This window comes from Aptenodytes patagonicus, chromosome 6 (assembly GCF_965638725.1).
Source record: "Aptenodytes patagonicus chromosome 6, bAptPat1.pri.cur, whole genome shotgun sequence".
NCBI lineage: Eukaryota > Metazoa > Chordata > Aves > Sphenisciformes > Spheniscidae > Aptenodytes > Aptenodytes patagonicus.
The window spans coordinates 56,603,761-56,631,676 of NC_134954.1; the positions used below are offsets into that span (position 1 = coordinate 56,603,761).

Consider the following 27,916-nt stretch of genomic DNA (forward strand, 5'->3'; position numbering starts at 1 on the left):
TAAAGTGAGTGAGTAGCTTTGAGTAGTCACACACATGCAGTGTATAAGGTCAACCCACTTTTTATCCCATATCCTGCCTTGTGAACAGCCAACACCTGCCAATTTCTTCCTAAGCTGCAAGGGTAGCTATAATAACAACTTTCATCAAAATCCTGTATGCTTATTGCATATGATAATAGAGCTCCAAACACATTGGATGACATTATCACAGGGAACTGAAAGGTCTACCTGAAGGTGATAAAAGAGCTTTTGGGGTGCTAAGCAGGGTCTCCTACTCTATGTTGTTCAGGAGATCTTGGTGCAGAAGTCCCCGTCACAGCAATGAGGCAGAAAAGCAGAGAGGATCACAGAGAAGCACGATGGTTGCCAAGATGCAGACATAATTTTTACTCACACTGTGGCAGAGGTATGTCATGTATAGCACATTAACATAAATGTGGGGATATGATGTTCTGGCATGATGCTTCACCCCTTCTCTGTTCGGGTGGAGGAAGTGCAGGGCCTATTATTAGTGACTATTGAAAGATGGCACCACTGCCACTGCACTTACTTCCTGGGTGAGAGGTAACCTTTTGCATGAGTTAGGGATGAGATAAACCACAGATTTAAGTGTATTGTTTCAGAGTAGAAAATGATACAATTAAAAAAATTCCAACATCCTGAAGCTTGCATTCCGTTCAAAACACTTGGTTTTTTTAAAACAAACAAAAAACAATAAAAAACCCCATCAACCTTTCTACATTACCACCAATTCACTTGTCTCAGTCACTGCATAATTTTCAGACTCTGAAAGCCTAAGCAGTGCACTCCAAAACAAACTGTTGATCTTATTCTGCAGATGTTGGAACTCTGGGATCAGTGCCTCTACTTTTACCTAACAACACCCAAGAAATGATGCATATCATGACCTTCACTTACTTGCAAAATTTGAATAAGATCTTCTCAAACACTAAAACCGGTCCTGTGCTGCCAAGTATAGTGAGAGGCTGTCCACCAAAGAGAGAGTAGGCAATTCCAGTCATGGATGCTCCAAACAGTGATTCTATTGCACTCTGAATATGATACAGAGAGAAGCGTCCATAAATTTTCAAACAGGTTCTTTTTGCAATGTCTTAGTCTGTAGCCTTCTAAACATTGAAACACCAATATTTAAAGGTGATTCATATAACAGTAAGAAAATACTAACCACAAACCTAGGAATATAAGTTTGTTTTAAAAGTTCAGATTTAACACATACTATACGACCTTCAGTTGCTTCTCCCAGCAGACCACCAAATGTGATGACAGGAGACATGCAAGCACAGTAGAGAAACAAAAATGATGCCAGACACTGCAGACTGAGAGCATCCCTGAAGTCACTCCAGAAGAAGGGAGCTTTTCTTTTTATATCTAAAATCAATCCTCCAAAAAATCTAAAAAAAATAGAAGAGATCAAATTAATGAAAAAGGCATACCAAACTTTCTTGCACTGTATTGCTTTAAATGTACTTCAGAGAAGCTATTGTTCCTTGATCAAATGATACATACTCTTATAACTCATCCTTCCCAGAAAAAAGTTTCTGGGAACCCTGTCTTGATAACTTTAATCAGGAAATTGTGTTTTTAAAACAAACTAATTTGCATGTTTCTTTCATAAAATCTTCATCTAAACATCCAGACCCAAAACTTCTGAACAGTTGTTAGCTACCATGCATAAAACCCTATTATTTATTATGTGAAATAATTCTTTGCATTTGTTTAATCAGAGAGCTACCACCGTGCCCATTTGCCCACACGTCTACATATTGAGCTTCTCTTTATTTGAGAACCTGTTCCTAAATACACTTGATGATAGAATTGAATGTAGGCCACAATTTTCCAAGGACAAGAACTGTCATCTTTTGTCACTTACACTATGCTAAATATCATCAAATATTTAGGAACAGACGCTCCCTTACAATATACCGTACAGTTAAAAGTAAATATCCCTACAATGCTCTTTTTCTCACAGGCACCCAATGTATCAGATGTTGCTGGGGTAAAGAGGAAGACGAAGTGCCACCATCTCCTAAATATTAAAATGATCCTTTGAGCCGTCAATTGCCAAGTTCACTGGTGAGAGAATGGCTTACAGCCAGACTGGCCATCACCTCCTCTGCCCCACTGTGTACACCAACACTGCAGCTGAATCCTTAGCCTTATGCAGGTAGGAATGATATTTAAATATCAAGAGGCAGCAAGGTAAAAGAAAAGTCTATCGTACAACTACACTGCACTAAGGCAACCACTGACAGCTGATGCGCTTACACCACACCGTATTAGATGAGAGAACATAAGTATTCCTTGGGGCAAATTCTTCCTTCTGTTGTGTGTATATTGCAGCCACCGTAACAATCATAGCCTCACATACCAGGACATAGCATGGCTTACTGAGGTAAAAAAAGAAATGCTAGAGCTGCACAAACCAGAAACTTCAACTACAAAATAGTTGTAAGCATTCATAATACATGGCACAAGACTATTCCCAACTTTTCCTTCGTGCTGTACAAAAATAAGAAATGTTAATCAAGTTTAACAGAGGTCTGACCTTTATAAATAACAGAGAAAGGAGCTTGCAATAAATATAATGTGAAAACTCAAATCCTCTTGCCCTCTCCCCCTCTCTGCAAATTAGTATGTATTGTCCTTTTCAACTACGTGGTATGCAAACCAGGAAAAATGCCTGAAAAAAATCATATGCTAAGCCAGTCATTTGAGAAAGAATCAGACCATTATGATTCCTTTGGAAGTGCATCACTTAGAACACTTATGATTTTGCATATGTTTTCACTAACTTTCCAGTGCGTTGCAGTTCTGGTCCCGAGTGTCCTCCAGGTTGTTCTGCGTCCCCATGGGCTGCAGTTCCATTTGGCACTCCTGGAATCTTACGCTTCTCCTACCAGAAGGAAAAGATACTTCTCATGAGTCTTAGCAACTAAAACATAATTTTAGCAGAGGAAACAGGCTTTGAGAGTTGAAAGACTAAACATGTACATTTTATTGTAAGATTCATAAACATAACCTCTTCATAAGCTGTAGAGGAGTTCTATAACAGGAAATAGTACAAGGAATTGTGGTCTAAGAAATTTAAAGAATTGATCACAGAACATTTTGTATCAGAAAACATTTTAAAGAGTAGCAAGCCAGGCTGCTTTGATCAATTCTTGCAATAAGCTTACAACAAAAGCAAACCATGGCTGTTCGGAATAATCAAAGATGCTTATGACCAATTACCCCTGAATTTAAGACCTTTAGATACAACTATCTGTCTTTATTCAGGAGAGAACTAGTATTGAACTACACAAAACGTCATCACTATACTGTGTGCTGGCAAGACAAGGGTTCTTTTAAAGCAAATTAACCAAAAAAAAAAAAAAGAGCATGCAAAATGCCTATATAGTGACTCTGCTAAATGCTAAATTAATGAGACTTAATTCTACCTAGCAAAAATTCATCACAACGTTTAAAAGCGTCTGAATTTTACAGTGTACAAACCTGAGAGGGAACATTTTTAGGTGGTTCTATTCGAATTGTTGGGTCCCACTCTCCAGGAGGGAGAACAGTAACCTGATCAAGAAACTCATCAATTCCAGACACCAAGTCATTGCGGTCTTTTGCTTTGTAAGCAACATCATGGAACACCTGTGAAAAATGGAGAAGTGTATGTGGGAGGAAAAAGGGATGGGGAAAGGAATACCGTCGTAACATTTTTCACGATGGCCCCTTTTCTCTGAAATAGAATGCACTTCATGCAGTTCCCACTGAACAAACAATCTCAGCTTCAACTGAGTAGAGTTTCTGGTACATAGTTTTCATAGCAGCTCCAGCTGCTATGGAAAAACATCCTTATAGGTGCTAAATGTTCTAGAGATTTTACAGTTTAAAATGCAACTAATTCCAATGGAAAGTAACTGTGTAAAATGGGATCTTCTCAGTGAAGATATCCTTGCATGTGAATATTGTTTCTCATTTTGTTATCTCCTTACAGCATAATCTGGGCTGTTACAGGATCATGAAATGAACTAGAATGCTATTTGTGCATCATCAGAATGATTAGCCACATTTCATCTGGACGATTCCACACTGGCGATTCCCTATTACACCTCTTCAGTCAGTACAGAATGACTAAAACCAAGCCATGAAAAAAAATACCTCATCTGTCATTAGCGTTGCAATTGATCTTCCAATCTCATGGTATTGTTGCCCTTTACCCAGTGGTCCAAGAAGAATAAACAAAAATCTGCAAATAAAAGATAAATAAAAAAAATTGTAAAGGATGGATGGTTGAAAGTAACTATACATACTATAGAAATACTTATTTAAAAATAGGACTAGAAGAACCTCTAAGATAAATATTATATATAATCTCCTTCAAGATCCTCACACATGCATTTAAACATGAAGCTCTGGTTAGAAAAAATGTGAAAATAACTTCCAAAAATATATCATAAGCCTTACAGTCAGACTTGATTGAGACTATCAAAACCTCCTTACATAACAAACCTTATCTTACATAATTAATATATGCAATTATAATCTAGGTACAGAACACATTAACATTAATTTATTTATTTCTGTTAATTCAAGAGAATCAACTATTTTATGGTAGTAGTATTATTGCAATATTGGGGAAGCTAAATTACCCCAAATAAAACTAATTTTTAAATCGTGCTTACTCCCATTAAGGCTCTAGACAGCCTCTACTCTAGGCTTGGGGCTAGTAAGGTTCTATAAAATACAGAGGATAGGTTCAAATGAAATAACTGAAGTTCTCCGTTTTGCTAAAATGCAAAAGACAATTTTTTGACTAACATTATTAAATTTTTTTAAAATAAACTTTTTTGCAGAAATTCTTAATTATCCTAATTTTTCATTATTTAATTTTCTTTTGGCCAAAAATCAAGAAATCTGTTCTTTTCCTTTTGGTGGTATTTTTTTGTGGGAAGTTAGGGGAAGTTACGAGGAAAGGCTTCAGAAGTTTTTTTCCAAAGCCAGCTCAGTCCCTCAATGTTCCTTATACACATGCAAAAATGAGAAAAGACAAAGAAAGTCATATCCAAAGTAACTATAACTTAAAGAGAATTTTATACTGTTTATCTGACCAGGAGCAAGGATCTGAGTCTAAGCATTTCATTTCATAGCATAACACTCCTTCTTGAGTTTCACAAACAACTGGGACACACTACTGCCTTCTGTTGGAATTCTACTTTTATAGAAACTAAAAGAGAGAAGGGGAAAGAGAGACAGAATATGTGTACAAATGTGCGTAAGTACAAAAAAAAGTGAGAGACTGCAATAATAGTTAAGTCAGTGAACTCAGATATTGGAGAATCGCTTTGGAGTTTTGATCTGAATCAACCCCAGCAGGAAATAATATATCCAGATCTATTTAAATGCTTTCTGTTTGACTACAAAGTCTATTTTAGACATTTTTTTAAAATTCCTCATAATTTGTTCTCAGAACCAAAGTACTTAATCAGAAAAAGTTTCAACTTAGAAAAAACTTACCTAATAAAAATTTATGGTTAAAAGTCATATTCACTACCATGCAAGTATCTACAAAGTAACTTTTAGAAGAGCGTGGTATTTGCAGCATGGTCTTCATCCATTCACTATCCCTAGTCAATCAAACCACACCGGGTTTTTTTTCCCTTTACTCAATTCCTTCTTCATTTTTTTGTTCTGGACATAATTATGCAGTATCACACAAGTAGTTTCAGTTCCAGATGAAATATTCTAAGCAGCTGAATATTTCACCTTAGTATTTCATCTGCAGTATTACCATTTTGTACAGGATAAACTGTGTGTTGTAACCTAACAAGCTATCATTTCTACTTCTGCAAAGAATGATTATCTGCACACACAAATGGCATGTTTCTGAATATACCATACATCATTTAAAGGATGAGTGGAAAGATGTCTCTAAGACATGTCTTTTTTAAAGAAAGAACCAAAATCATAACTCAATAAATGACAAAGTTGAAGGTCACATCACCCTGTCTCCACAAGGTACTCAGAAAAACACGAAGAGAAATAAATCCAGCTGTACCTTGTTGGAATCGGAACTTCAGCTAGTCCCGTAAGCAGCACCGCAGGAGATAACCTAACAAAAGCAACAACCGCACGGTCCAGGAACTCTAGTTCACCAACTAAGATGTTTGATGCTTCAGCTCCAGGTGGTATCTTTTTCATGAAGTGTAGGTCAACCTGAGAAAAGTATATTAAATTACAACCTAAAAGCTATTCACAGGGATTTTCTCCCCCTGATTTGTTGACAGAGGCTTTCTGGCCACTGCACTATAATGTTAGTTAGTTCAGTTATACAGTTTCTACTATTCTTGTCTGTTGAATATTTTTTTTTTTTTTTATAAAAATGTTTCTCAAAACCAAACAACTGGTCTTTCATTATTTGACTAATTTTTCTTGGAAACATAGTTAAAGTACTGCAGAATTAATTTATAAAGACAACAAATCACATTAAAAATCTTAAGAATATAGTATTAATTTCCTAGTAATACTTTTTATCAATAATCATAACAGCATGAATAATTCATAACAGAATCAATAAGTCATAACAGTAGAAGAAATGAAGATGCCTTATTTTTCTATAATTAACAATTCTGGAAATCATTAATTCATAGTTCATAGATGCTGTATTATAATCTCAGTGAGAAGAACGGGTTCCACTACACGTAATTTTCCTTCTACTACTCTAAGTGAGATATATTTTTGTTTTCAGATTTAATGGAAGACAGTTGCCCTTCTGCTGAAAATAGCAGAAAATAAGCTATGACCATGATTGTCTCAAGAGTAAACTGAAAGAACAAAGCAGACTAAAAACTTTAGAGTTCTAAGGCAGTGATGTTGACTTTTGCGGGGATGGTAGGAAAAGACAAAGAAACAGCTTCATCACGACACTGCTACATAAGCTCAAGGTATTTGCCTAGGAATGTGTTCATTTGTATTTATTTCTTCAGTATCAGTCTAGAGTTTACTCTGTAACAAAGATCGACATGGAGTAATAGAATATATAATGTATGTTTGATTTCATTATGCACCAGTATTGTCTACATTTCAAAATGCATGAATTTTGTCATTTGCTTTCCTTTTATTAATCTAAACACAACAACAGCAACCAAATCCAATATAAACTGTTAAAGTGGACCATTTTAATGTCTATCTTACAGCCATCTGTCAGTTCTAGTTTGCATAGTTTTTGGTAATATTTAGAAAATTGTTTTCTTGCAAATGGCTCTGGCACTAAATCAGAATTCAGATATAACACAGTTGCATGTGTAATGAAATCTTGTTTCACTGAGATCACAAAGAGATGTCTAATGCTACCCTAAGCTAATCTAGAACGATGACCAAACACCTCACAAAGTTAAACAAGCATCAAATCAACCTGGAAGGTTGGAGACCAAGTATTTTTTCAAGGTAAAGTATCAGTGAGGTAAATTCTATTCCCCACTCAAATCACAAAATAACTCTTCAGGGTTAAATACAAAACCCAAACAGATTCACTTTGCACCTAATTTTGGTGTCGTAGGTCATTTATAGTTGAGAGAAAGGAAGTAGTCTTTCAGGCACGTAGCAATGTGCATTCTGTACCAATTTTACCTTGTGAATGGACTTAACATTTAATAACTAATGTCTCAGGTACAACATGCTACAGTTGTCACCTTAAGGTCCCACTAACATAGAGATCACAGGATCAAGATTCAAATCTGAAACATCCAGTCTCCTGTCTACCAGAAAGTATTTCCAGATATATTTCCTGTGCTATTTATCAGCTTGAGATTCCAAAATCTTCCAGGTAGCAAACACAGCCCCAGTTAAAAGGAAAATAGCTGGCAGAGAAGCATCAAACTGGGCAAATACATCCGAACCCCAGGTGTTGCTTCCACTATGTAACAAGAGTGGAGGTGGCCCTGGAGTGAATTTGGGGCAATGGCAGAAGCTACATCCTTCAAATGCTTCATCGAACCTACCCATTATACAACTCTCATCCCAAGCGGTCTGTACCTGGAGAGACCTCACGTGCATCTTAAACTGCACCCTAACCTGAGCCACATTCATGACCTGGCACTACATAGTCCCAGTAAGCTCCAATTAAACATAAAACTAAATAACTGATGTGGAGGCCATTCCCCTCTAGGGCAACTCAAGGACTGAAAAAAGAGTGGTGGGGGCCTCCCCCAGAACCAAACATAAACTGACATGAAGACAAACAGAAAATGCCCAACATCACTTCTTAGGAAAGCTGTGACACATATTAATCAAATTTATTTATAAGCAGAGCAAACCAGTATTCAAAAACAAGTCAATTATTTCACATGGTATTTGAAAGACCAAACTCTGTCAGTATGGGACCGGGGTTTGATTCAGAAATACTGTTTCCACGTGGAGCATAAGAACATTGCCATGAGAAGGGGTGCGGGTGCAGTTTCTTTATGCATTTTGTATTTCAGGACAACTAGGGTTCCCTTCAGCCTCTGGCATAAGAAGCAGAGACCAGCCAGATGCAGTTGTTAAACTGCCTTCCCCCTCCTGCTCACCACAGGATAAAGTGGTGCTGTGATAGATCACCTCCATATCACCCCCAGAATACAAAGTCCTCATGGTGTCCCCAGAGGAAGAGGAGTGACACATGTACAAGTACAAACATCAGAAACTATGTCTCCCTCTCTGTGCTACTGAAGTAACATTCAAGACAGCTTTTAGTGCCGTGTCTCACATTTTTCTTAAATAGATACCAATACAAACAACACAGTCTCAGTGCTGTATTCAGATTAAGTCAGCTTTTTGAATCAACTCCAAAATGTGAAATATTAGAAGTAGCCCAAGGGAGACAGATTAGCAAGGAGAGAATATGTGAGGTAGTCAAAGGTGCTCTTTTTCCAGAAGATAAATGGAACTAATATGTGGAACAAAATTAGAGCAAGAAATCACAATACTCAAGAGAAAATTAGTGTACTGCTCTACTTTCCTCTCAATCTGTGCATGTAATTCCAATTATAGCCATTGGGAGTTATTGCAATAGTACATTTCAAGGGGAAATTGTACTTTACTTATGCATCTTCAAAAGGATAAATGTATCTATTTGAAGGCAGTCAAAAAAGGTATTTAGATTACAATCCTTCACTGTTATTTCATTCCTGCAAACAAAAGTTGTTCCTTTCCTATTCCTGACATCCTTGTTGGCATCTAACACTGCTGAGGCTAGCCAAAAGATGACATTGATCTCTTCTCAGGCCAGTTTAAATAGGAAGAGCTCTTTTGATCAGCAAAGCTGCAGCACTACAAAAATAGCGAGTGAAGGATCAAATGATGCAGCCTCCATTCTTGTTTAATACAAACATCATGCAGCTAGATAACGAACTGGGATTTTGATCCTACAACACTCAAAGCAATTGGGGAAATGTGCAAGAAAAGCACTACTGAAAGTCATGTCGTTCCCTTTGGGTTGTTATGAGCTTCACCTCTGCACAGCTTAATTTTGAATAGACAGCTTTATTTATATCTGATAACCTTTAAAAAATTTTACATCTTGATATTAGAACACTTGCCAAAACAATGAGTTTTAGTTAACACTTTTAATATAAATATCAGGAAACCAAAATCATACTTGACTTTTTAAAGCATTATAATCTTAGTTTTAAATATTTTTGAAGTATTAGCATTAAATTTTTAACAACTTGTCACTGTTTATAGATCTCCTTGCTACCTCTGTAGAAATGTGGTCCATAATACATCCCCAGCCAGCCTCCTTTCTTCTCACTGTCTTTGACAAAAAGATCAGTTTCCCATCTTTATTTCAGCCATATACCATTCCTAGTCTGGCATATTCAGTCAAGAATTCAAATGGTGCAAATAGCTACTGCTGCTAGGAAATAAGTCTGGCACCAGATGGAGCAATCACATAACTCTACTTTTAGCTCAGTTGCACTAACATTAAGATTCAACAGACTCAAAGTGCTGTTCAGAATTTTGGTTTAAATCACCTTTCTTCACTTACTCAACCTTTGTTGTATTAATGTGTCAGCTGAAGTCATCTATCCCTGTCAGGTCTGTCATCTGTATCTAATGTGACAGTTTGTTTTAGGTACATACAGATTTCTTAAACAAATTAGGGTTCTCCTTTACATTAAAGCTGAGAAGCTGTTTGCTTTTCTTTGCTATCTAACATTGAACTGTCATTGCAATCTCCACTACTGAACAGTTAACATCTTTTGTGAAGTGTACTGAAATATCTTGGCTTGCCAGAAGAATTAAGTTATAGGTTTACAGAAACACATTCTGTTTGAGACATCTGGAATCCACGAGTTCAGGTTATAAAAAGCGTAGTTTGCATTCATGCATTACTTCTACAAAAAGTAAAAATCTGAGAGGTAAATCTGAATTATAAGAATTCTAAATTACTTTCCTACTTAAATAATCTGTTAATTTGTAAAAATTCCCCCTACAAAGATACATCTATGATATTGTCATGCAATAAATTTATCTATGTTCCTAAACTGTGATTTCCTGTTACCAGTAATTTATCAAGAAAATGAAAAATTCTTTTTTGTTATATACAAGCTGTGTTGCAGTGCACACGAAACTTTAATGCTGAAGTAAAATTTGCACTTCACAGCTTTTCCTGATTCACATGGATTCATTTTATTTAATTTAGAAGATCTATTTGGTAGTCAGGAAGCTCTCTTCACCAGCAGTGAACACTTACCTTGCTGAAGTCAACAGTGCTGTTTTCTCTGCTCACATCATTTTTGTTTTCAATACAGGCTGGAGCAGACTGTGGGGAAACAATCTGACCTGCTAAAAAAAAGTACCGTTATTACAGAATACTAACAATTACTTCTATAAATAAAGCAACATCTAATGAAATAGTTGTTAAAGAGTTACATACATTTTATAGCATATGTATATGAAGCATCTAAACATGGCATTTTAATTAAAGACTTATTTAGAGTAACACATTCTCAAAAGACAGAACATTTATCACGTGCAGTTAGGAATGGGAGAACGTAATTTAGAAAATGTAAAAGATACTCCTGAATATTGGAAGACAAACTTTCTATGCCAATTAAAGTTTACGATTTTTAAGATATTACATTAGAGGAAAGTCCTGCACTCATATAGTTTTTGTAAGTAATTTGAGGAGCTGCCAATTTTGGGCAGCATCTGTCTACAAGAATACTCCTCACTGAATGAAACAGGATTACTAATTTTCATAAATTTACTCATGGGTGTAAGAATGTCCTGATTATAACAACTATAAAACCCAGCATAAAAGTGGGCTGCTATAAAAACAGATGTATTGGAAATTAAGATGATTTAAAAACTCAGTATTGAACAATGTGATTATTGACATGTGTAAAACAAATGTTTCAGCAAACACATTTTCGAAAAATTCCAGTGAGGATTTAGTAAAGTATTTTACAGAAGTTTCAAAAATATCTCAAGATGAGAAAAAGTGTTTAAACACGCCTCAGTCTCATGGAAGCAACAGTAAGCCTTGTGACCAACAAAATTTTGCCAACAAAAGCTCAAAAAGAAAAACAGGATTAAGTTACAAGTATATGTCACATAAAGCATATTTTTACTTAATGCCAACACTGACCCTGTGCATGGCCAGAGGCCACCATGCACACATTGAAGGTGTGGGGCTGGCAGTAGGGCAGCACACAAACCCCACAGGGTGACGGGCCGTTCCCTGCTTGCCTTCACTCTTCCTCCCTCCCTGGCATGGCAGGAGCCACGCACACCACAACAAAGTACAGGAAAAAGTACCAAATATATGAGCCAACTATCTCCTACTGCCCTAACACATACCCAGGAATAACTACAGAGTCCAACTGGCCCAGAGTCAGCAGCTCGTGCCCAGCATATATTTGTTTCCATAGCAAATAAAATCTCTCATATGACTGAGAAATGATGATGTGAAAACATTGGTTCTGGTGAAAATCAACCTAAACTTGCACAGTAACGAAGACCGTATGTTCACAATACTGGAAGATGAAGACAGTAAGAAAGTCCTAGCTAGGTACATTGTCTGGGCAATTCAAAAAGCCACGGTGTGTCCCCTCACACCACTGTTTACACACACTTGCAGTCCAAGCATGTCCTCAGCCACCGCCAGGAAACAGAGCACTTTGCAGGATCCAGTCTGAACAGGACAGGAGACTTGCAAGAGTATCTCAACCATTGCCAAAATACTGAAGTATCCAGCTTCTGTCACAGCTGAGCACTACAGTATCCCTGTCTAAGTCTGGTCATGATTTCCCAGTTGAAACACTTGCTCAAGGAAAAGGTTGGTTTTCATGAAAATCAACATCTCATTTTCCACTAGGCAAATCTCCCATGACACAAAACAGTTTTTAGACTCTTGTGCTGCATCCTGGTAGCACAGCCAGAGAGATTTCACTTTGACTAGGAAGTACAGGAACAGAATGTTTTAAAATGTATTGCTAGAAATCTTATTATTAAATGCATCAATATTAAAAATGTAAATATTTCTATTTTCTCTCTGATTCAGGACAAGGACAGATCAAAACAAGAATAGAAATTACGGCTTTTGTTTAGCACTACAATGAAATAAACAGAGAATGGCAAAAAACCAGACATGACAAGCATGTTAACCTAACCAAGTAGATGAAAATTAGTCAGGATTAGAATTTACATATGACCAGAATAAAGGATTGATTTCAGAAAGCAACATATTAATGTAACTTAAAGGAATTCACATTTAAAAAGACTATTAAATCCTAAATGTCACAAGAGACAACTTTTGCAAGTCAGAAGCCAAAAATTATTAAATATGCAAGATGCTTATAAATGATCATTCAATTTGTCTGTTTTAATCAGAACTTAAAGAAAAAACACTGAGTTCCATCATTGTTACACCATCACCTTTACACTATGTATCCCCATACACTACTTCACACTCTAATTTTTTTCTGTATTGTTTATTTAGTAGTCTTAGAATTATTTTTACAGGAATCATCCTGTAGTATTATAACTATTAAAAATAATTAATATATAAATTTGATTTCTGTACTATTTTGGCAATTTTAATAACAACAAAAAACCCTTCCACTAATTCTAACAGAGGAGCCATAAAATGTTCAGGGAAAACTTCTGCCCTAACTTACTCCCAGAAAATTTTAAATCTAGTAATATTAGACCTTCTTAACTCTTAATTTCTTCCTTTTAGACACTCCTCTATATTCTAGGATCTATATAAAAGGAAATACTTGTAATAATTACTCATACTAATATACATACCATGTTATAAAGATGTTACAGGAAAGCAACAGAAATAGTAGTTCATTATCTTTCTGTTGCTAATTAGGGATTTACATTTATACTTTTTTTTTCTGGACCCAAAAATTCAAGAAAATGAGAGCACGGATATCTGCCAGGGAGATAAAAATATTGACCAATAAAGGAGTCAGAGCATGGACCACCTGTTATAAATACTGAAGTTTTAACATCATAATTGGAGGTGTCAAAAGCCTCTAAGCAATTACCATAACAGTCCAAAGGCTACTTTTAAACATTGTGTCCACTATTGTTTTAGGAGAAAAATATGTAAAAATATACATAGTAGGAAATAAAAGCCACAACCAGTAAGTATGTGAAGTTTATAAGAATAGCATATGTTCTTTTTCTGTGCCAACAGAAGACCTCAAACTTTGATTTACCCATATGCTGGAGTAATCTGAAGGAACACAAGTTTTACCTTGAGGCAGTAAGAGATGTTTAAATAGCTCTGCAACTTAAGACAGCTTTCTGGATCTTGGAACAAGAAGTTTGGTTTTTTTGCTGTACTGAATAACAATCAAAGATACAAGGTAGAGAAGATCGGTAATTTCAGTTTTCACATGATAGTCATGGGGAAAGTTTATACAGAGCATCTTAAACACACTGCAGGAATGCGTGTTTCTTATGCAACAATACAGTCAGTAAAATGCAAATATGGAACTTGGTCTCTGTGTGGCCCTTCAACAGAAAAGTAAGAGAAAAAGTACTGGTTTTTGGAGAGATTTTTGCTCCTATACACATTTAGTTTGTTAAATGCCTGTATATTTTGCGCTAAATAGTAGGTAGATGCAGTGCTATGGTGGCTCTCGCCCTAGGAGCAGGACTGCAACGCTACACGGTTATTTTTATATTTGGTAGCTTCCTCTACTTCTGAGCTATGAAGCCACAAAAATTCATAAATTAATTAAATTGTGTACAATTTCATGTTAACTTAAAGGAGATGTCTCTGGGGTGAATACTGTTAAGCGCATGAGTAATTCCCAATGGGGTAGAACCAAAAGCATACTGATGGCAACCTAGTGAACATTGGCATCACTGGTTTTCCAACGTCATTAAAAATATTATTTGCTAAAGCATGTTGGCAACTAAATATGTGCTTCATCCTCAAGCCGCTTTTAATTTCAGCAACTGATTGTTTTCTCTGAATGAAGGACACAGTTATTGGCACCATGATGGTCCCATGAAGCAACAATCAATTAAAGAGCTATGTGAATGAAGAGGGGAGCTGTCACATCATACCTAGACTAAAACAAACAAACAAATTAATTAAAAAAAAAAAAAAAAAGGCATTTCCTCTCTGATTTCCACCAAAACGTCAACAGCCACCACTGCATCAAACTGCCTATGGAATACAGGTACACTAAATCCAAGTTTTCTCCAAATTTTATCTTTATAATATGGGTGCCTTCAAAGCACTGTGTGCAAATGGGGGGGGGGGGGGGGGGGAGGGGAAGAAAACAAAAACAAACTAACACCAAACCCTAGCCAGGCTTCTTTAAACATCTGCTCTGAGAAAAACACTTGCAATGGTTTATTACTTCTTTGAGTTGGCAATATGGGGTTTAGGCTGGTAAGAATGATGAAGGCATAACCCATCAACTCCCTATAAGAGGGAATAAGAGCAGCAACAGCCTTGCCATTTATTCAGCTCTTCCATGCCCTGTCCTTGCCAGTTCCATTTCAGCTCTCTCAAGCAAAATGTTTATTTACACATTTTATGGGGTAAATACAGTATTTTGTTTTTGAAGAGTGCAATGTAGTACTTTGGGTCCTTATAAATCTAAAGTTTAAAAGCCTTGATTTATCCTGCAGCCCATCCACATAAAGCATCTGAAGAGCTGTATTCTTTGAGAATTCATCAGAGCGCCATTCAGATTCTTTAAAGTATCAGTCAAACAAATGCACAATGTGGTATCATTGAAATATCCAGCCTACATACAAAGGAACTTAATACCTAACAGATAAAACCACACTAAAATGGGTGTTAAGGCTTATCTATGTATTAAAAAGCCAGTATTAGCACAGTTTTTAAAATTATATTTTAAATTGGTGTACATAAAAAATGAGTGGTTTTTTCAGATAATGCAAAATTGCCAGAGCTTTGAATAGAGCAAGAATTCACACAAAAAATACTATGTCATGCAAAGCCAAGCCACTTAAAAATCAAAATCCATCAAAATAAGGTCCATATTTGTTACACTAACAGAAGTTTGCATTTGCAGATAGAGCTCAGCATTTTGAGACTATTAGTCCTGCCAAATCTAAAATAAAAAAAAATTAATCCCAGTAAATTAGTCACATGCAACATACTCTTACTCCCTAAAATTTAAAGCTCAAGACATTTAACTATGTGTATTGTATTTATTAATCAAAATCCAAGAGGTCTCTAGAACGCCAATGACAAAAACCAAGAACAATGTATTCAGATACAAATCACAGTTAATGGAAACAAAACATCAAAGGAAATTGAATCAGAAAAGAAGTTGCTTATTTTTCTAGACCATACAGATTTCTTCCCATTCAGAGAAAAAAATCTAATTTGCAAGCCAGCTAGAACAATCTTCAGGCTTTTCACTGCAACTAGTCACCAATTTTCCAAATCTAAATGGACACACTGTCCAGATCAAAAATCAAGGATTGAAAAACAGTAAGTTTTCCTAAGTATATGGTAAAATTCTAATATAACAGAGCAGTGATACCATCTTTGCAAGCTGAATTGTGTATGTACCTTTAGGCTTCTTAATGCATAACATTTTACATCAGTGGAGAACCATGTCACTCCCATTGTACCTGCGTAACTGCAAGCAGATTTGGTGCCCACTAATGATACATAATTTAAGAGGATGAGGAAGAAGTCACCTTACCTGTTTTTCTAATGCTAGGCCTGAATCTCAAGCATAATTCACATGAAGTCATGCAGTTTTAACTAAAATGCTATGATTTGCATTTTTACAAATTAATGTAAGAAAATGAACTTATAAAGAAATGGCACTTTTTTTTCCCCAAAAACAACATCATTCCACACAAGCTTCTCTTAAGTGTGCCACAGCTGCTAACAAAGGCCTGAGGTATTTTTCAATCACTATAGCAAGAAGTTGCATGCTGTCAAGAAACTGAGATGAAGGCATGGGTGTACATTTGAAATGATCCAAAGCCCAAGCAAGAATAGGTATTTATACTACCTCTGAACCTTCAGGGAGTTTACAGAACCCAAAGGATAGGAGATGAGGAAGATACAGAGATGAGATGAGCCTGTTAGAGACAGACACAACAAAGACAGAGCAAAATAAAGAAATACAAAGATGAATGATACAGTTTTATACATATAGATTACACATTTTATCATGGGTACAAGGAAATGTGGAGAAAGAAAGAATAAATATCAGATGAAAATGTTTGTAAATACAAGTTATATTTTAGCAATATAAAAACCTGTGGATAATAGAAGTTGATTAAAATATATACATTTGAGAAGAATATAAAACAAGAAACAGAGCATTAGCTAATTTAAGCTAGAATTAACTATCTTTGAGCTTGCCTTCTCTTCAAGGAAAGCTGGAGCAATCCACCTGATCCAGATCCAATACTGCCAGAAAACTTGGGTGTATATATATATATATATATATATATGGCATTCGTTGTGACTTATTCCCAAAATGAAGGAACATGGTCACGTACCTAGGAATGCCACCCTACCCTTTTCATATGGCTCCAAGTAATGTCCGTCTCTCTCCACGTGGTAGTATTGACATCAGAGTTTCACATGCTGTAAGCTAGCTCTGTTATGGCATAAATGCTTGAGCTGATGTTTAGGAGAGATTAGGAAACTGAGGAAAGTAACAAACACCATCACATAACTGGTAATTTAGACTTACTGGGATACTAAAGCATACTGTCCTAAATTAGACACCCAAGCATAGTCCTAAACACCTCTGGATGTGCTCATACTGCCATAAAACAATTAAGAAGTCCAAACCAGCCCATCATGCTAACTGAAATAACTGGAAAAAGGCTTGAAAAAGAACATGTCAAAATGAACTGCGACAGCAGCTCATGCTGCTAACTCTGAAGATCCCCAATGTAATATGCCATTGCTTTCTTCAAGCTCTTTGGCATATCGATAAACCTCTCCTTGGAATTTCAGAATTTCTCAAAATCAAACATGATATGTGGCGTAATACAATTTTTACACTAATAACGTGTCTGCTCTGACATCAAGGGATAAGAAGCAGTTATAAATGGCATACATATGGAACAGAAAACAGGCACAAGATCATGTTGTTATGGATAAAGAACACTCCAGCAAGGTGCATGGAAATACAATTTACAAGTCACTTATCCTGCCATACTCCTCTCCTCTAGTTCCTTCCTCTTCGACTTTAATCAGTAAAAGGTCTGTTAGATCTCATTACATACACACACACACACACGTACTCTGAAGTCTAGACTAAAAGTGAAATAGCCAGTCACAAATCCTAAAATGTTTACATGATTAAAACTTCTTTTCCTAACTACATTTTTATCAAACCAGCTACTTTTCCATGCCACGCACGCTGAAATTCTGAATTGCAGAACCCTTTATAAAAGGGGAGAGGCTTATGAAATTATTTTAGCATTCCTCTAACAAGAGAAAGGTGTTGTATATTTGCAATTGTCTTTGGCTTTTTAGACCATATCATAGGAATTTACAGACACAGCTCTCGGGTATCAGAGTGAGAAACCTATTGATCTCAATAAAAATAAGTTAAATTTCTTTACAAACCAAACTCTGTAAAGATGATTTACTAATGACGAAGATTCATATTTTTACCTGCCTTTTACAGTATTTATACTAAAATTACTTGCCACCCTCTATTTTGGGTATTTGGTGTCAAATTAGACTTTAAAAAAAAATATCATTTTTCCTGCTCTTATGCCAAATTTGACTGTCGGTTTCTATTGGAACATCAAAAGCAGGCTTTTAATTCTCACAGTTTTGATGCTTAATGAAAAGTGAAAGTTAAACACAGCATGGCAGCATTAAAAATGCATGGTAAATCCATAGCACCCTGACATCTTAGCCTTGCAGAGGATGTGAAGAAAAGCCATTGTAAACAAAAGATAATACTACTAAATACAAAGCAAATTAATTAGATGGTCTGACAGACTCTTAAACAAAGAAGAAATGGAGGAAGAACATATGTACAACTATCTTCCAGCAAAGATATCAGTAGTCTGTCAGCAGCACAGCCATATATCGAATTCAAGTTTGTGTCTTCATTTTCAGACTTTGCTCCTGAACATCTGGAAACTGATACATTGATAAGCTAGCATAGTCAAAAATGTGGACAAAGAAGGGTTTTTGCATCCTCAGCTGTACCATGTAACCCAGATGGCAAGGACTTATGGCTCTGAACCACCTATTTTACAAACCACAGACTGCTAAGGATTGTTATCAGTTAAACTGTCTACACTGAACCCAAATTTAACCAAACCGAGAATTTCCTTTTGTGCAGAAAAAGTGTCCAAGTTCCCCCTCCTCATTTCAACAGGGACGAGTAAGTGGCCCTTCTAAAGCTCCTGGCACTTGCTGTTTCTGAAAACTCTGATCTCTGATAGGAGTGAACGGAGCTGTAAGCTCATCAGTAGTACCTGAGATGATCCTTTTCTCTCCCTGCAGTCTTCTAGGAATTAAGCTTCTCATCCAGAAAGGAAAAGCGGTAACAAAATATTTTACTATTTTAATGCATTTTTTGTATTAAAAAGAGAGAACAATACTGCTACTGTTGGCAATATATGGAACATTTTACGTTCATACATTCTACACAATGTTTGTGCACAAATGGGAATAAGCAGACTAAAATGATGCCTTGATTGCATTTTACCAGTTTGTCCTCAGGAAACAAAGATGTGTCTTACAGCACACTCTTGACAATAATATAAATATATATAAATATATAAATATATATAATAAATATATATAAATATATATAATATATATAAATATAAATAAACAATAATATGTTTATATCCCTTAATTTTGCTTTCTTTTACACATATTTAGCTAATTTTTCTTTTGCTTTCACCTGATCCAAAGTTATATTTTAACAACTCAGTTTTGTATTCTTATGAAAAGCTTGTACAGACGCTCCATGGCAATCTAAAAAGAAATATATAGCTGCAGTGAGCATAACACGGTAGCTGAACTCTAGCATTTGGGTCATGAGGCAATGGCAGAAGAAAATTATAAGAAACCTCGCTGCTACTCCTGGTCAAGCTTCAAAGGACAGGAGAGTTCCTGAAAGCTGAGCATTTCAGTGTAGATTCCTGCATAATTTACACACCACGTACTATGGCAAGTTACCCAGGGTAAAAAAATAACTAAGAGTGTGCCAGAAGAGGTAGCAGTCAGTGTGCCAGAAATTAGGCAGCTCTCCAGAATCATCGATAAGCACAGACAAATGAAAACCTGTAAGAATGTGTCTCCCTACTTACAAAATCACTTAAGCACTGAGTATATAAAATTAGTGTGTTTAATATGGACTTAGAGGCTGTCCTGATCAGAATCTATTTTTTGGGGAATTAGATGGAGATGTGAAGGTTCCCAGAAGAAACTTAGGCAAAAGTGATATGTTTCTGGAGTGAATTACTGCATCAGTTCCACTAACAGACACAGAAAATTACTGAAATTGAACTTATGATACTTTCACAGCTTGTCCTGAGGGGTCTTTTTAAGGAGACCTGCTGCTTATTTGTTATATAAGATCTAGTGCAAAAAGCTTATGGAATGCAAGCTGCCATCTTGTGTCCTGTGTATACTGAGGAATAGGAACATTATAGCATTAACTTCCTCAAGTGTCTCCTGAATATTTTTTTAAAGTCATCAGCAAGAGTTGCACAAATCAACAGGGAAGTTGCCTTAAAAATGATGGATAATCATCCTACTTACTTTTACTCTTGTGCATCCATATGCATAATCACACACATCTTAATAAATATTATTTTTTCTTACTCTTACAACAATATTTCGGCATAATTAATATGTTTCTATTTAATATCCTCTTCAGATGAAATTATACGTTGCCTTTTAGGTCTGAGAGTCTTCCCCAGGGAAGCAGCTAGACTTAGAAGTACCTATTAAAAGTTTATATGGCAATGATTGAAACAAAAAGTCCTCCCTTGAAATCAAAGTTAATCTTTATACCAACAGCCCCATCTTTCCAGATCAGCCGCACTACTACTCTTTCCCCTTCTGCCCTATGCCTCACAGCACACAGCTGCCTCCTGCACCCTGCACCTTCCCTGTGCTACAGCTGTTTCCTCACTCCCCACTTCCCAGGGTGACAGGGGAGCTCAGTAGGGCCCTGAACCAGAGAGACAACAGAAGGGACTGAGATTTCACTAAAGCTAACATGATTTCTGGAATAAGAGTCACTATAGTCCAATAGTGTTCAGACAAAAATGTTGTGGGTATTGTGATGATACTAGATACAGAGGCTCAGTAATTCTGCAATGTCTAATTCTAGTGAATTAATTGTAAATATTTGCAAAATTTGGCTGCAAGTTTCATAACACAGGCCTGTGTTTATGTAAATAAGGAAGGGGCAATAAGAAAGGATCTTTCATTATGATTAACCTATAACAACAGTACAGCTTACAAAGGCTTCTGTGAAAGCAAGAAAAAAGTTATGCCAATATTTTACTGTAGAACTGCTCTGCAAACATGCTCTCTTGTTTTCATGAATATGATTTTCCAAAAAGTGATTTTCTGAAAGAACAGAGTACAGTTCTTGCGGCATCTCTCCAACAGTGTCATCTTGAAAATGTTTTTCTCATTTTCCAACCCCTCAAACTCAACTATGAAATCTGAAGCACCAGTTGAACACTAGCTAATGCATACACTGCCATAGACTTAGAAACTATTCCAACAATCCATTACATTTTAACTAAATAGGCCCTGGATAGTCAACAGAAGTTGAAAATAGTCATATCACATTTCTGGCACTAATGGAACATGTCCACAGTTCAGAGCAACACTGTGCAAAGGTGCTCAAGCTCAGTCTGAAGGACCGCACAGAGTGCCTAAAGCACCACAAGTGTACTTGAGCGGTGCTGCACCGGGGATAATGTGCCATGCCAATTACCCAGGACAGAATAGCACACTAACACAACTAGCCTGCTTTCAACACCTGAGCTAGTTCCCTTGAATATCTCTACACAGCCCTGAATTGTGCAGGATACCTGAATTTCAAATTTAAACAGGTGTGTTACTGAATGCGTAAGAGGAACCACTCTCATGTAAAAGGTACCACTTTTACACAGTAGCTTTTCAGAGCACAATCAAGCTGAGTTCAAGCTGTGCGTACAAAGCACATGCAATACTGAACAGGCAGATGTTATTGAAAGCTCAAAACGCAAAATAAAGCAACACATTACCATTTTTATCCATGGAATGGGGCTCAGACTGCTTCTTTCCAATATCAGCAAAGGATCTCACAATTGGGATCCTGTTGCTCAGCTTCTTCTGGTTCTGATGGTGATGCTGTTTCAGTAATGCCTCATGCACTCTGTGACGAACATCCTCACTGAGCTGCCCAGAACCCACCTGCTGGTCCAGAATCATATCTGAAAATATATACATAAACATAATAAAAAAGAGGAAAGAGGAAATGTTTTATTTTTTAATTTGCAATAATAAGAATTAGTACCCTACAGGATTACAGATAAAAGGTATCAGTTCCTTTAACACAACAGAATTAAATGGTAAGTTTTATCTAGAAATGTTTCACTCTCAGGGAAAAAAAAAAAACAAAAAGGATGCTATTAATGTAAAAAAAGTCAATCCCTCAAAAGATACGCAGTTCCTAAATTAAGGTCACCTTTGTAAGTTTGAAGTCAGTCTCTAAGCACTCCATACATAATGCATTTAAACCCAGGATTATAATGTGTATAAGACGTCTTTTTTCCCCAAATAACCCCTACCCTATTTGCTACAAAGGACTGGCATGCTGTGAGGAAACAAGGTTTTTATTCCCTTTATACTTACCACAGGAGATCACAGACTAGCTCTTTATTTCTTATAACTATAATTACAATACTTTCAGTACAACGTAAAGAAATTTCAGATAAGACAATACAGGAAAATTTGCTGCATTATTTGCAAATACTTAATACGATCTCATTCTACTGCCGGATGTGCATTTTCCTGCAAGAGAATCATTACATGGAGGTGTGAGTGAAACTGATCCCCCTGCTAAGAAATTACAACCATTTTTGCAGTCCACTGGCAGAAAATATTCTTAATATTCAAAACTATTTGTAAATATGTGCATTATATATTTCAAATGGGAAAGAATTGTTGAGAATTTTGCGGGATTTTTTTAAAATTATTATTTTGGGAAATCCTGCTAGCAACAGTAATAATGCTTAACAGAAAAAGAAAGGAAAAAAAGAAAATCTGTATTAAAGCAAGTAAAACAGCACTTAAGTACACACTACCCTTGTATATCCATTGGAAGAAACTGTACTGCACAAAAATAGTGATATAATAAGCTGAGTCAAAAACTCCTTGTACTGAAAATTCAGACAGCTCATGATTCTGTGCTGAAGTCAGATTCGTATCTACCAGTAAACTCAGTGGAAAGGCAAGCAGAGCAGAAAAAAATAAAAAGCAGATGCATCATCAGTAAAGACAGAATTTGTCAGGTCTTTGATAATTGCCAAGAGCAAGAGAAAAGGAGAGAGATAATAAAAGGCATTAAACAATTATGCTGGTTAAAAGCAGAGTTTAATTGCTAAGTCAGCTATGCACTGTATATACATTTAAAAAACACAACAGTTTTTCTGAACTTCTTAATACCCACATAACATGCCAATGGATCATATACATAGCTGCTTTAAGAGCTGAACAACAAATTACCTGCATGTTTCACTTACTATGAAGAGGCTACCAACAAATCTACATCTCTATGATGACACACACACAAAAAGACAAGGCTAGGTCCACAGATAAATGCAGCTGCCAACAGATGCAAACATGAGAGATGTATCCACATCTCGCACTGAAGAGTGATGCAGAGGTTTTCCACATTGCCTTTGACTCTCTCCAGCAATTACATTCTGCGCAGTATTAACAATGGTGTTGACCAAACAGCTCACACCGAAGAGTAATACTGCCTGGTGGTGTGCCTAAACTAGTAAAACCTCTCTTCGGGGTGCTTCACCTGACTCTGAAGGGAACTTTTATCTACAGGGTTAACTCAAACACCACCAGGTCAGTTATCTCTGCACTCCCAGTCTAGACAAACACAGTTTTTCTATTACTCTAGACTCTCATGGAGGAGATAGAGAGGCATAGCAGCAAGATGAGTGACAGAAAGGCAAAAGAGAAGGTAAACACAAGTTCAAGAGAAAGTCTTCAGTAGAATTTTTTCAGAAGGAGCCAAGAATTTGCAACACATGAGAAAAAGAAAAGAAAGCTCCAGCTCCAAGAAAAATATTCATTTTCCAGCTCAACTCTACTGCCTTTTGAGGAACTGCCTCTGCCCTGAGGATAAGACTATCTTCCCTTTAGATAGCCTTAGTACATGAATTTGCATGTCACAGTTCCCAAACCAGGCCAGTACTTTCTGTAACATGACAGGGAATCTTCAGAGGAAAAAACAATAATAAATATAAATATAAAACTTAGGGCATCTGTGCTAAAGCACAACTGAAATGATGCTCTCCCCTCTCCTTTTTAATTCTGCTGACCAAAAGACAAATTGTACTAGATGCAAAAACAAAGATTACCTTCTCTGAGTTGCTCTAAGACAGAAATCAAAAGGAAGAGCTGAAAAAAAGGACTCCTCTAGAAGAGGCAAATTTAGGGTTGTGGTCATCACCTGGCTTACAAATCAGTGGAACTCCACTCGTACAGTGTCATTCCTGGAATTACAGTGTTTTCCATATTAAATATTCAAATATATTAACTGCTGAGAATGATGTCAATATTTAAGATGATCCACTTGAGGAGAGAAAATGCCAGGAAAAAGAAAATCATATCCCTATCCTCTTTCTTGCCTAGATGGTCTGCTAGACTTGTTAAGTCACACAAGCCATGGAGTTAGTGCCAGCGTGGTGACTAACAATTTTTATTTCCTGCCAAACTGAGAAGAAAGTGGCTTACCTTGAGTTTTCTTTTTTTACAACAACTTCCCCTTTACTGCAGCACCTCTGCCACATGTAAAAAGGAAAGATGCATTCAGATTTGGAAAGAGTGAAGACGTGTTTTCTTGCCTTGATACTCCCCTCCAGTTGTCATTCCTTTAATACAGACCACTTGCAGTAGGAGCTGTAGGATTTTAAATGCAGTCAAATTATTGCCAGATTGCCGTATTTTGACCATTTTTTCAAGACCTGAACAGATCTGAATACTAGTAAGAAGACTGTCTCCATCAGCGCCTATCATTATGGGATTCCACTTCAGTTTCTTCCGAAGTTTTTCAACATATCTTTTAAAAGCCCAAGCCTCTGCAATGTCAGTGATAACACTCTTGATTGCAAAGATAGCTTGAAAACAAGAGCAACGTGGTTAAAGTCTGAGAGTAAATGGCAAATAGGAGCATTTTAAACATCTCATTTTCAAAACAGATTCTATTTCCTTAATCCTGTGAGAAGAAGATCCTACATGCTCCCATCAGTTGAAGCTGCACCTGCTTCTCAAAGCCCTGCTTTTCGCTTTTGTATCTAGAGCACATGTCCATTTCTCCGAACTCCACATGACAAAACAGAGTAAAGAATACAGACCTGAAACTTCACAGCACTCTCTCTCAGCTACATTCCTGTGTAACAACAAAGACTCTCCAGGGTTTCTATGCTCAGCAACAAAGATTTGGGGATTTTTGTTTGTCTGAAGAAATTTTCCTCTTGAATGACCTTTTACATTCTGCAGAGCTCCCTTCTAGCCAGAGACACAGCTTACCATTAGATTTTTCAAGGATGCTTCACAACCATATAGAGCTTTCAGCAAGATGCAATGTGTGGAATATCCACCAGCAAAGTGTTACCCATTCTATTAATTGCTCACACCATACCATTTCTGCTGACATCAGGAACACTGAAGTAGGATGTTTCTTCAGTAAGGAATCTTGATTCATACTGGAACCATGAAATCATTTTTTCAAGCTGTTAAAGACAGACAGACACTCTTCCTGCCCTGGTTGTTTAAAAAGATTCAAAGAAACTTGGGGTTTCATATAATTTTGAGAATGTTTTCTCCATTCAGACTCAGTTACAATACATCATTTACATAAAAGTGATTTTGTGAGTAAATGTGAGCAATGTGAGTACTTAAACAAGCTATTGTAGTAACTCAAACGTAACTCCTCATGACCTGTGAACAATTTACCCAGGCTGTGAATTAGAGCATCAGGGGTGCAGACACTTCAAATCAGTTCAAATGCAGTGCGGCTCATGTGTTGCCCTGCACAGCAAACCGCATCTGTCCCACCTCTAGGATCAGCAAGGATGCAAAAGCAGGTTGGCTGCTTCCACTCACTCTGGAGACATCTATTAACACACTGCAGCTTTGTACAGACACATGCGGCCAGATCCACATGGAGCCATCTCAGGTCCAAGCAAATAAACAATAAGGAGACACTCAAGTGTGGCCACATCTCATTCCCCATTGCTCCAGATTCACAGTGTGCCCATCACCTCACGTACCATGCTACACAAAACTCCCAGGTGAAACACAGAATGAATTTATAGAAGGTATACTGCATTTGCACCAAAATACCTGTGAAGTCCAAAAAGAAATTACTAACAGGTAAACAGGCTTAACTGGGCCTGACTTTTGCAGTGGTGAGTACAGAAACAAGATCCAGAGCTCTTTTTTTTTTTTTTTTTTTTTTTTTTTTAAGCTGTGTACCAGATGAAATGCAAGTTTTGAGTTGCTGGGCTCGTACTCTCCTGACATAGGCTGGCACTGACAATTTACAGCAGGAGAAACTGAACTCAGTATACACCAGCAAAGTTGCCAGTATTTACACCTCTCAATCTTCCAAATTTTATAACTGTGCAATTGCAGGACACAATGAGAGATTAATGACAAAAAATAGAACACATGGGCTTTTGTGTGCATCATGATTGCAGTGACAGCTGACTACAAAACCTAATTTAAAAGCCAAGGTTTGTTTGGTTTGTGGTGGTTTTCTTTCCCTTAAAGACGGGGGAGAAGAAAACACAAGCAACCCTAAAGCAGTGCTTTATGGAAGACATTCAGTTGAAATGCTGTCCTTTATCTTAACCTGTCTCTAATAGGAACCCGAATATACACTTCTCTAGTGAGTTAGGCACTAGAAGCAATAGAAAACTAACAATTAGGATTCTTGGGCTGCATTTGTGAACCAAGACCCATTTACAGTGTTTACAACGGTGATTATAAACAAGCTATCTAAACCAGCGGATTTAGCCCGCTCATCCAAGGAGGCAGAGCGTTCCGGTGCACTGAGAGATGGATTCTATTTCAAGCTCTACCTGAAATTACTTTGTTCAACTTCTCAGCTGAATTACTTGATAAGGAAAGACGGAGAGTGAAAAATGTCTGCTTTTTAAAGTAACAGCATGCAATTTTACTGAAAAACATGAGCAAGCATTTCACAAAACTGTAAATAGTAGTGACGAGGCTAAAATTCCCAGCTTGCAGCTCAGAGAGCAAGCAGTTGTAAGTCAGAGCTATGCTAACGTGCCAGAGTGGATGCTACCAAAAGAAGAGTGGAGACCTCATAAAACAATATATTTTGCATCTCTAAACAGAGCAAGAGCCATGAGTGACATGGGTTCTGTCTCTACACACAAAATGAAAGCTGAGATTGACTTGTGCAATCTAAAAAATTCCCAGATTTGTGGTTAATATGGGAAAATACAAAACAAAACAAAAACAAGCGCCATGCTACTTGGAAGTTGGTACGCAATTACCCACAAAGGAACAAAACCTGATAGAGGTTCCTCTGTAGAGGTAATCACCGCATGGTAAGCTGCAAATAAAGCAAACAAATGCAAAAACCTGGGTAAGTGAGAATGTGAAAGCTGAACAAAAGACAGATGTAGGGTCAAACAGAGAAGCAGATTGCTCACAGGCAATCCCACACTTTGTTACAGTGTTTGTAATAAAAGTTAAATTTACCATAAAAGCACTGTCAGAAACACAACGCAACATGTCACAGCTGAAACAAAAGGCTCCAATGAAATAAAATCTAAGCTGGAGCCAGTTTAAATATATCATTATTATGGAGTAATATAGCTTAAAGCAAACAAAGGCAAAAGACGACTTGTTCAGATTGAAAGCTTAACACGATATTACCGAAATCAATAAAATTGCACACTTGGGATGTAATGCCCTGAGTTGTTGAGCACAGACTCCAGTGACCTCAATCACAAGATTAAGCTGTTACACAGATTGAAAATTTGATCGTGAGGAACATACGAAAGACTGCTTGGGAAAAAACAGTCAGATCTCTGGATTGGAAAGCATGGGAATATTTAAAATTTAATTTAAAAAATAAACCATTATTACATTTAAGCTATTTAAAATAAATGGGACTATCTAATA

The 27,916-nt window shown here is 36.7% G+C and overlaps 1 protein-coding gene across 8 annotated transcripts in view; it reads right to left on the reverse strand.

Annotated features, from left to right (window-relative positions):
• The window catches only part of SLC4A10 (solute carrier family 4 member 10), a 165,418-nt gene that overhangs the window by 36,057 nt on the left and 101,445 nt on the right, over positions 1 to 27,916 (reverse strand). For 6 of the 8 annotated variants that reach the window (XR_012995707.1, XR_012995708.1, XR_012995705.1 and 3 more), the window contains exons 6-13: positions 21,760 to 21,948; positions 10,745 to 10,836; positions 6,068 to 6,225; positions 4,171 to 4,258; positions 3,514 to 3,660; positions 2,814 to 2,914; positions 1,238 to 1,412; positions 919 to 1,052 (exon numbers count right to left, since the gene is read on the reverse strand). Coding sequence is in view for 3 of the 8 variants with exons in the window: in XM_076342760.1 (XP_076198875.1) it covers positions 919 to 1,052; positions 1,238 to 1,412; positions 2,814 to 2,914; positions 3,514 to 3,660; positions 4,171 to 4,258; positions 6,068 to 6,225; positions 10,745 to 10,836; positions 21,760 to 21,948 (1,084 nt within the window). In the remaining 5 variants the exon portion in view is untranslated. The remainder of the gene's footprint in view (positions 1 to 918; positions 1,053 to 1,237; positions 1,413 to 2,813; positions 2,915 to 3,513; positions 3,661 to 4,170; positions 4,259 to 6,067; positions 6,226 to 10,744; positions 10,837 to 21,759; positions 21,949 to 27,916) is intronic. The other 2 variants (XR_012995706.1, XM_076342761.1) reach the window with 1 other exon arrangement.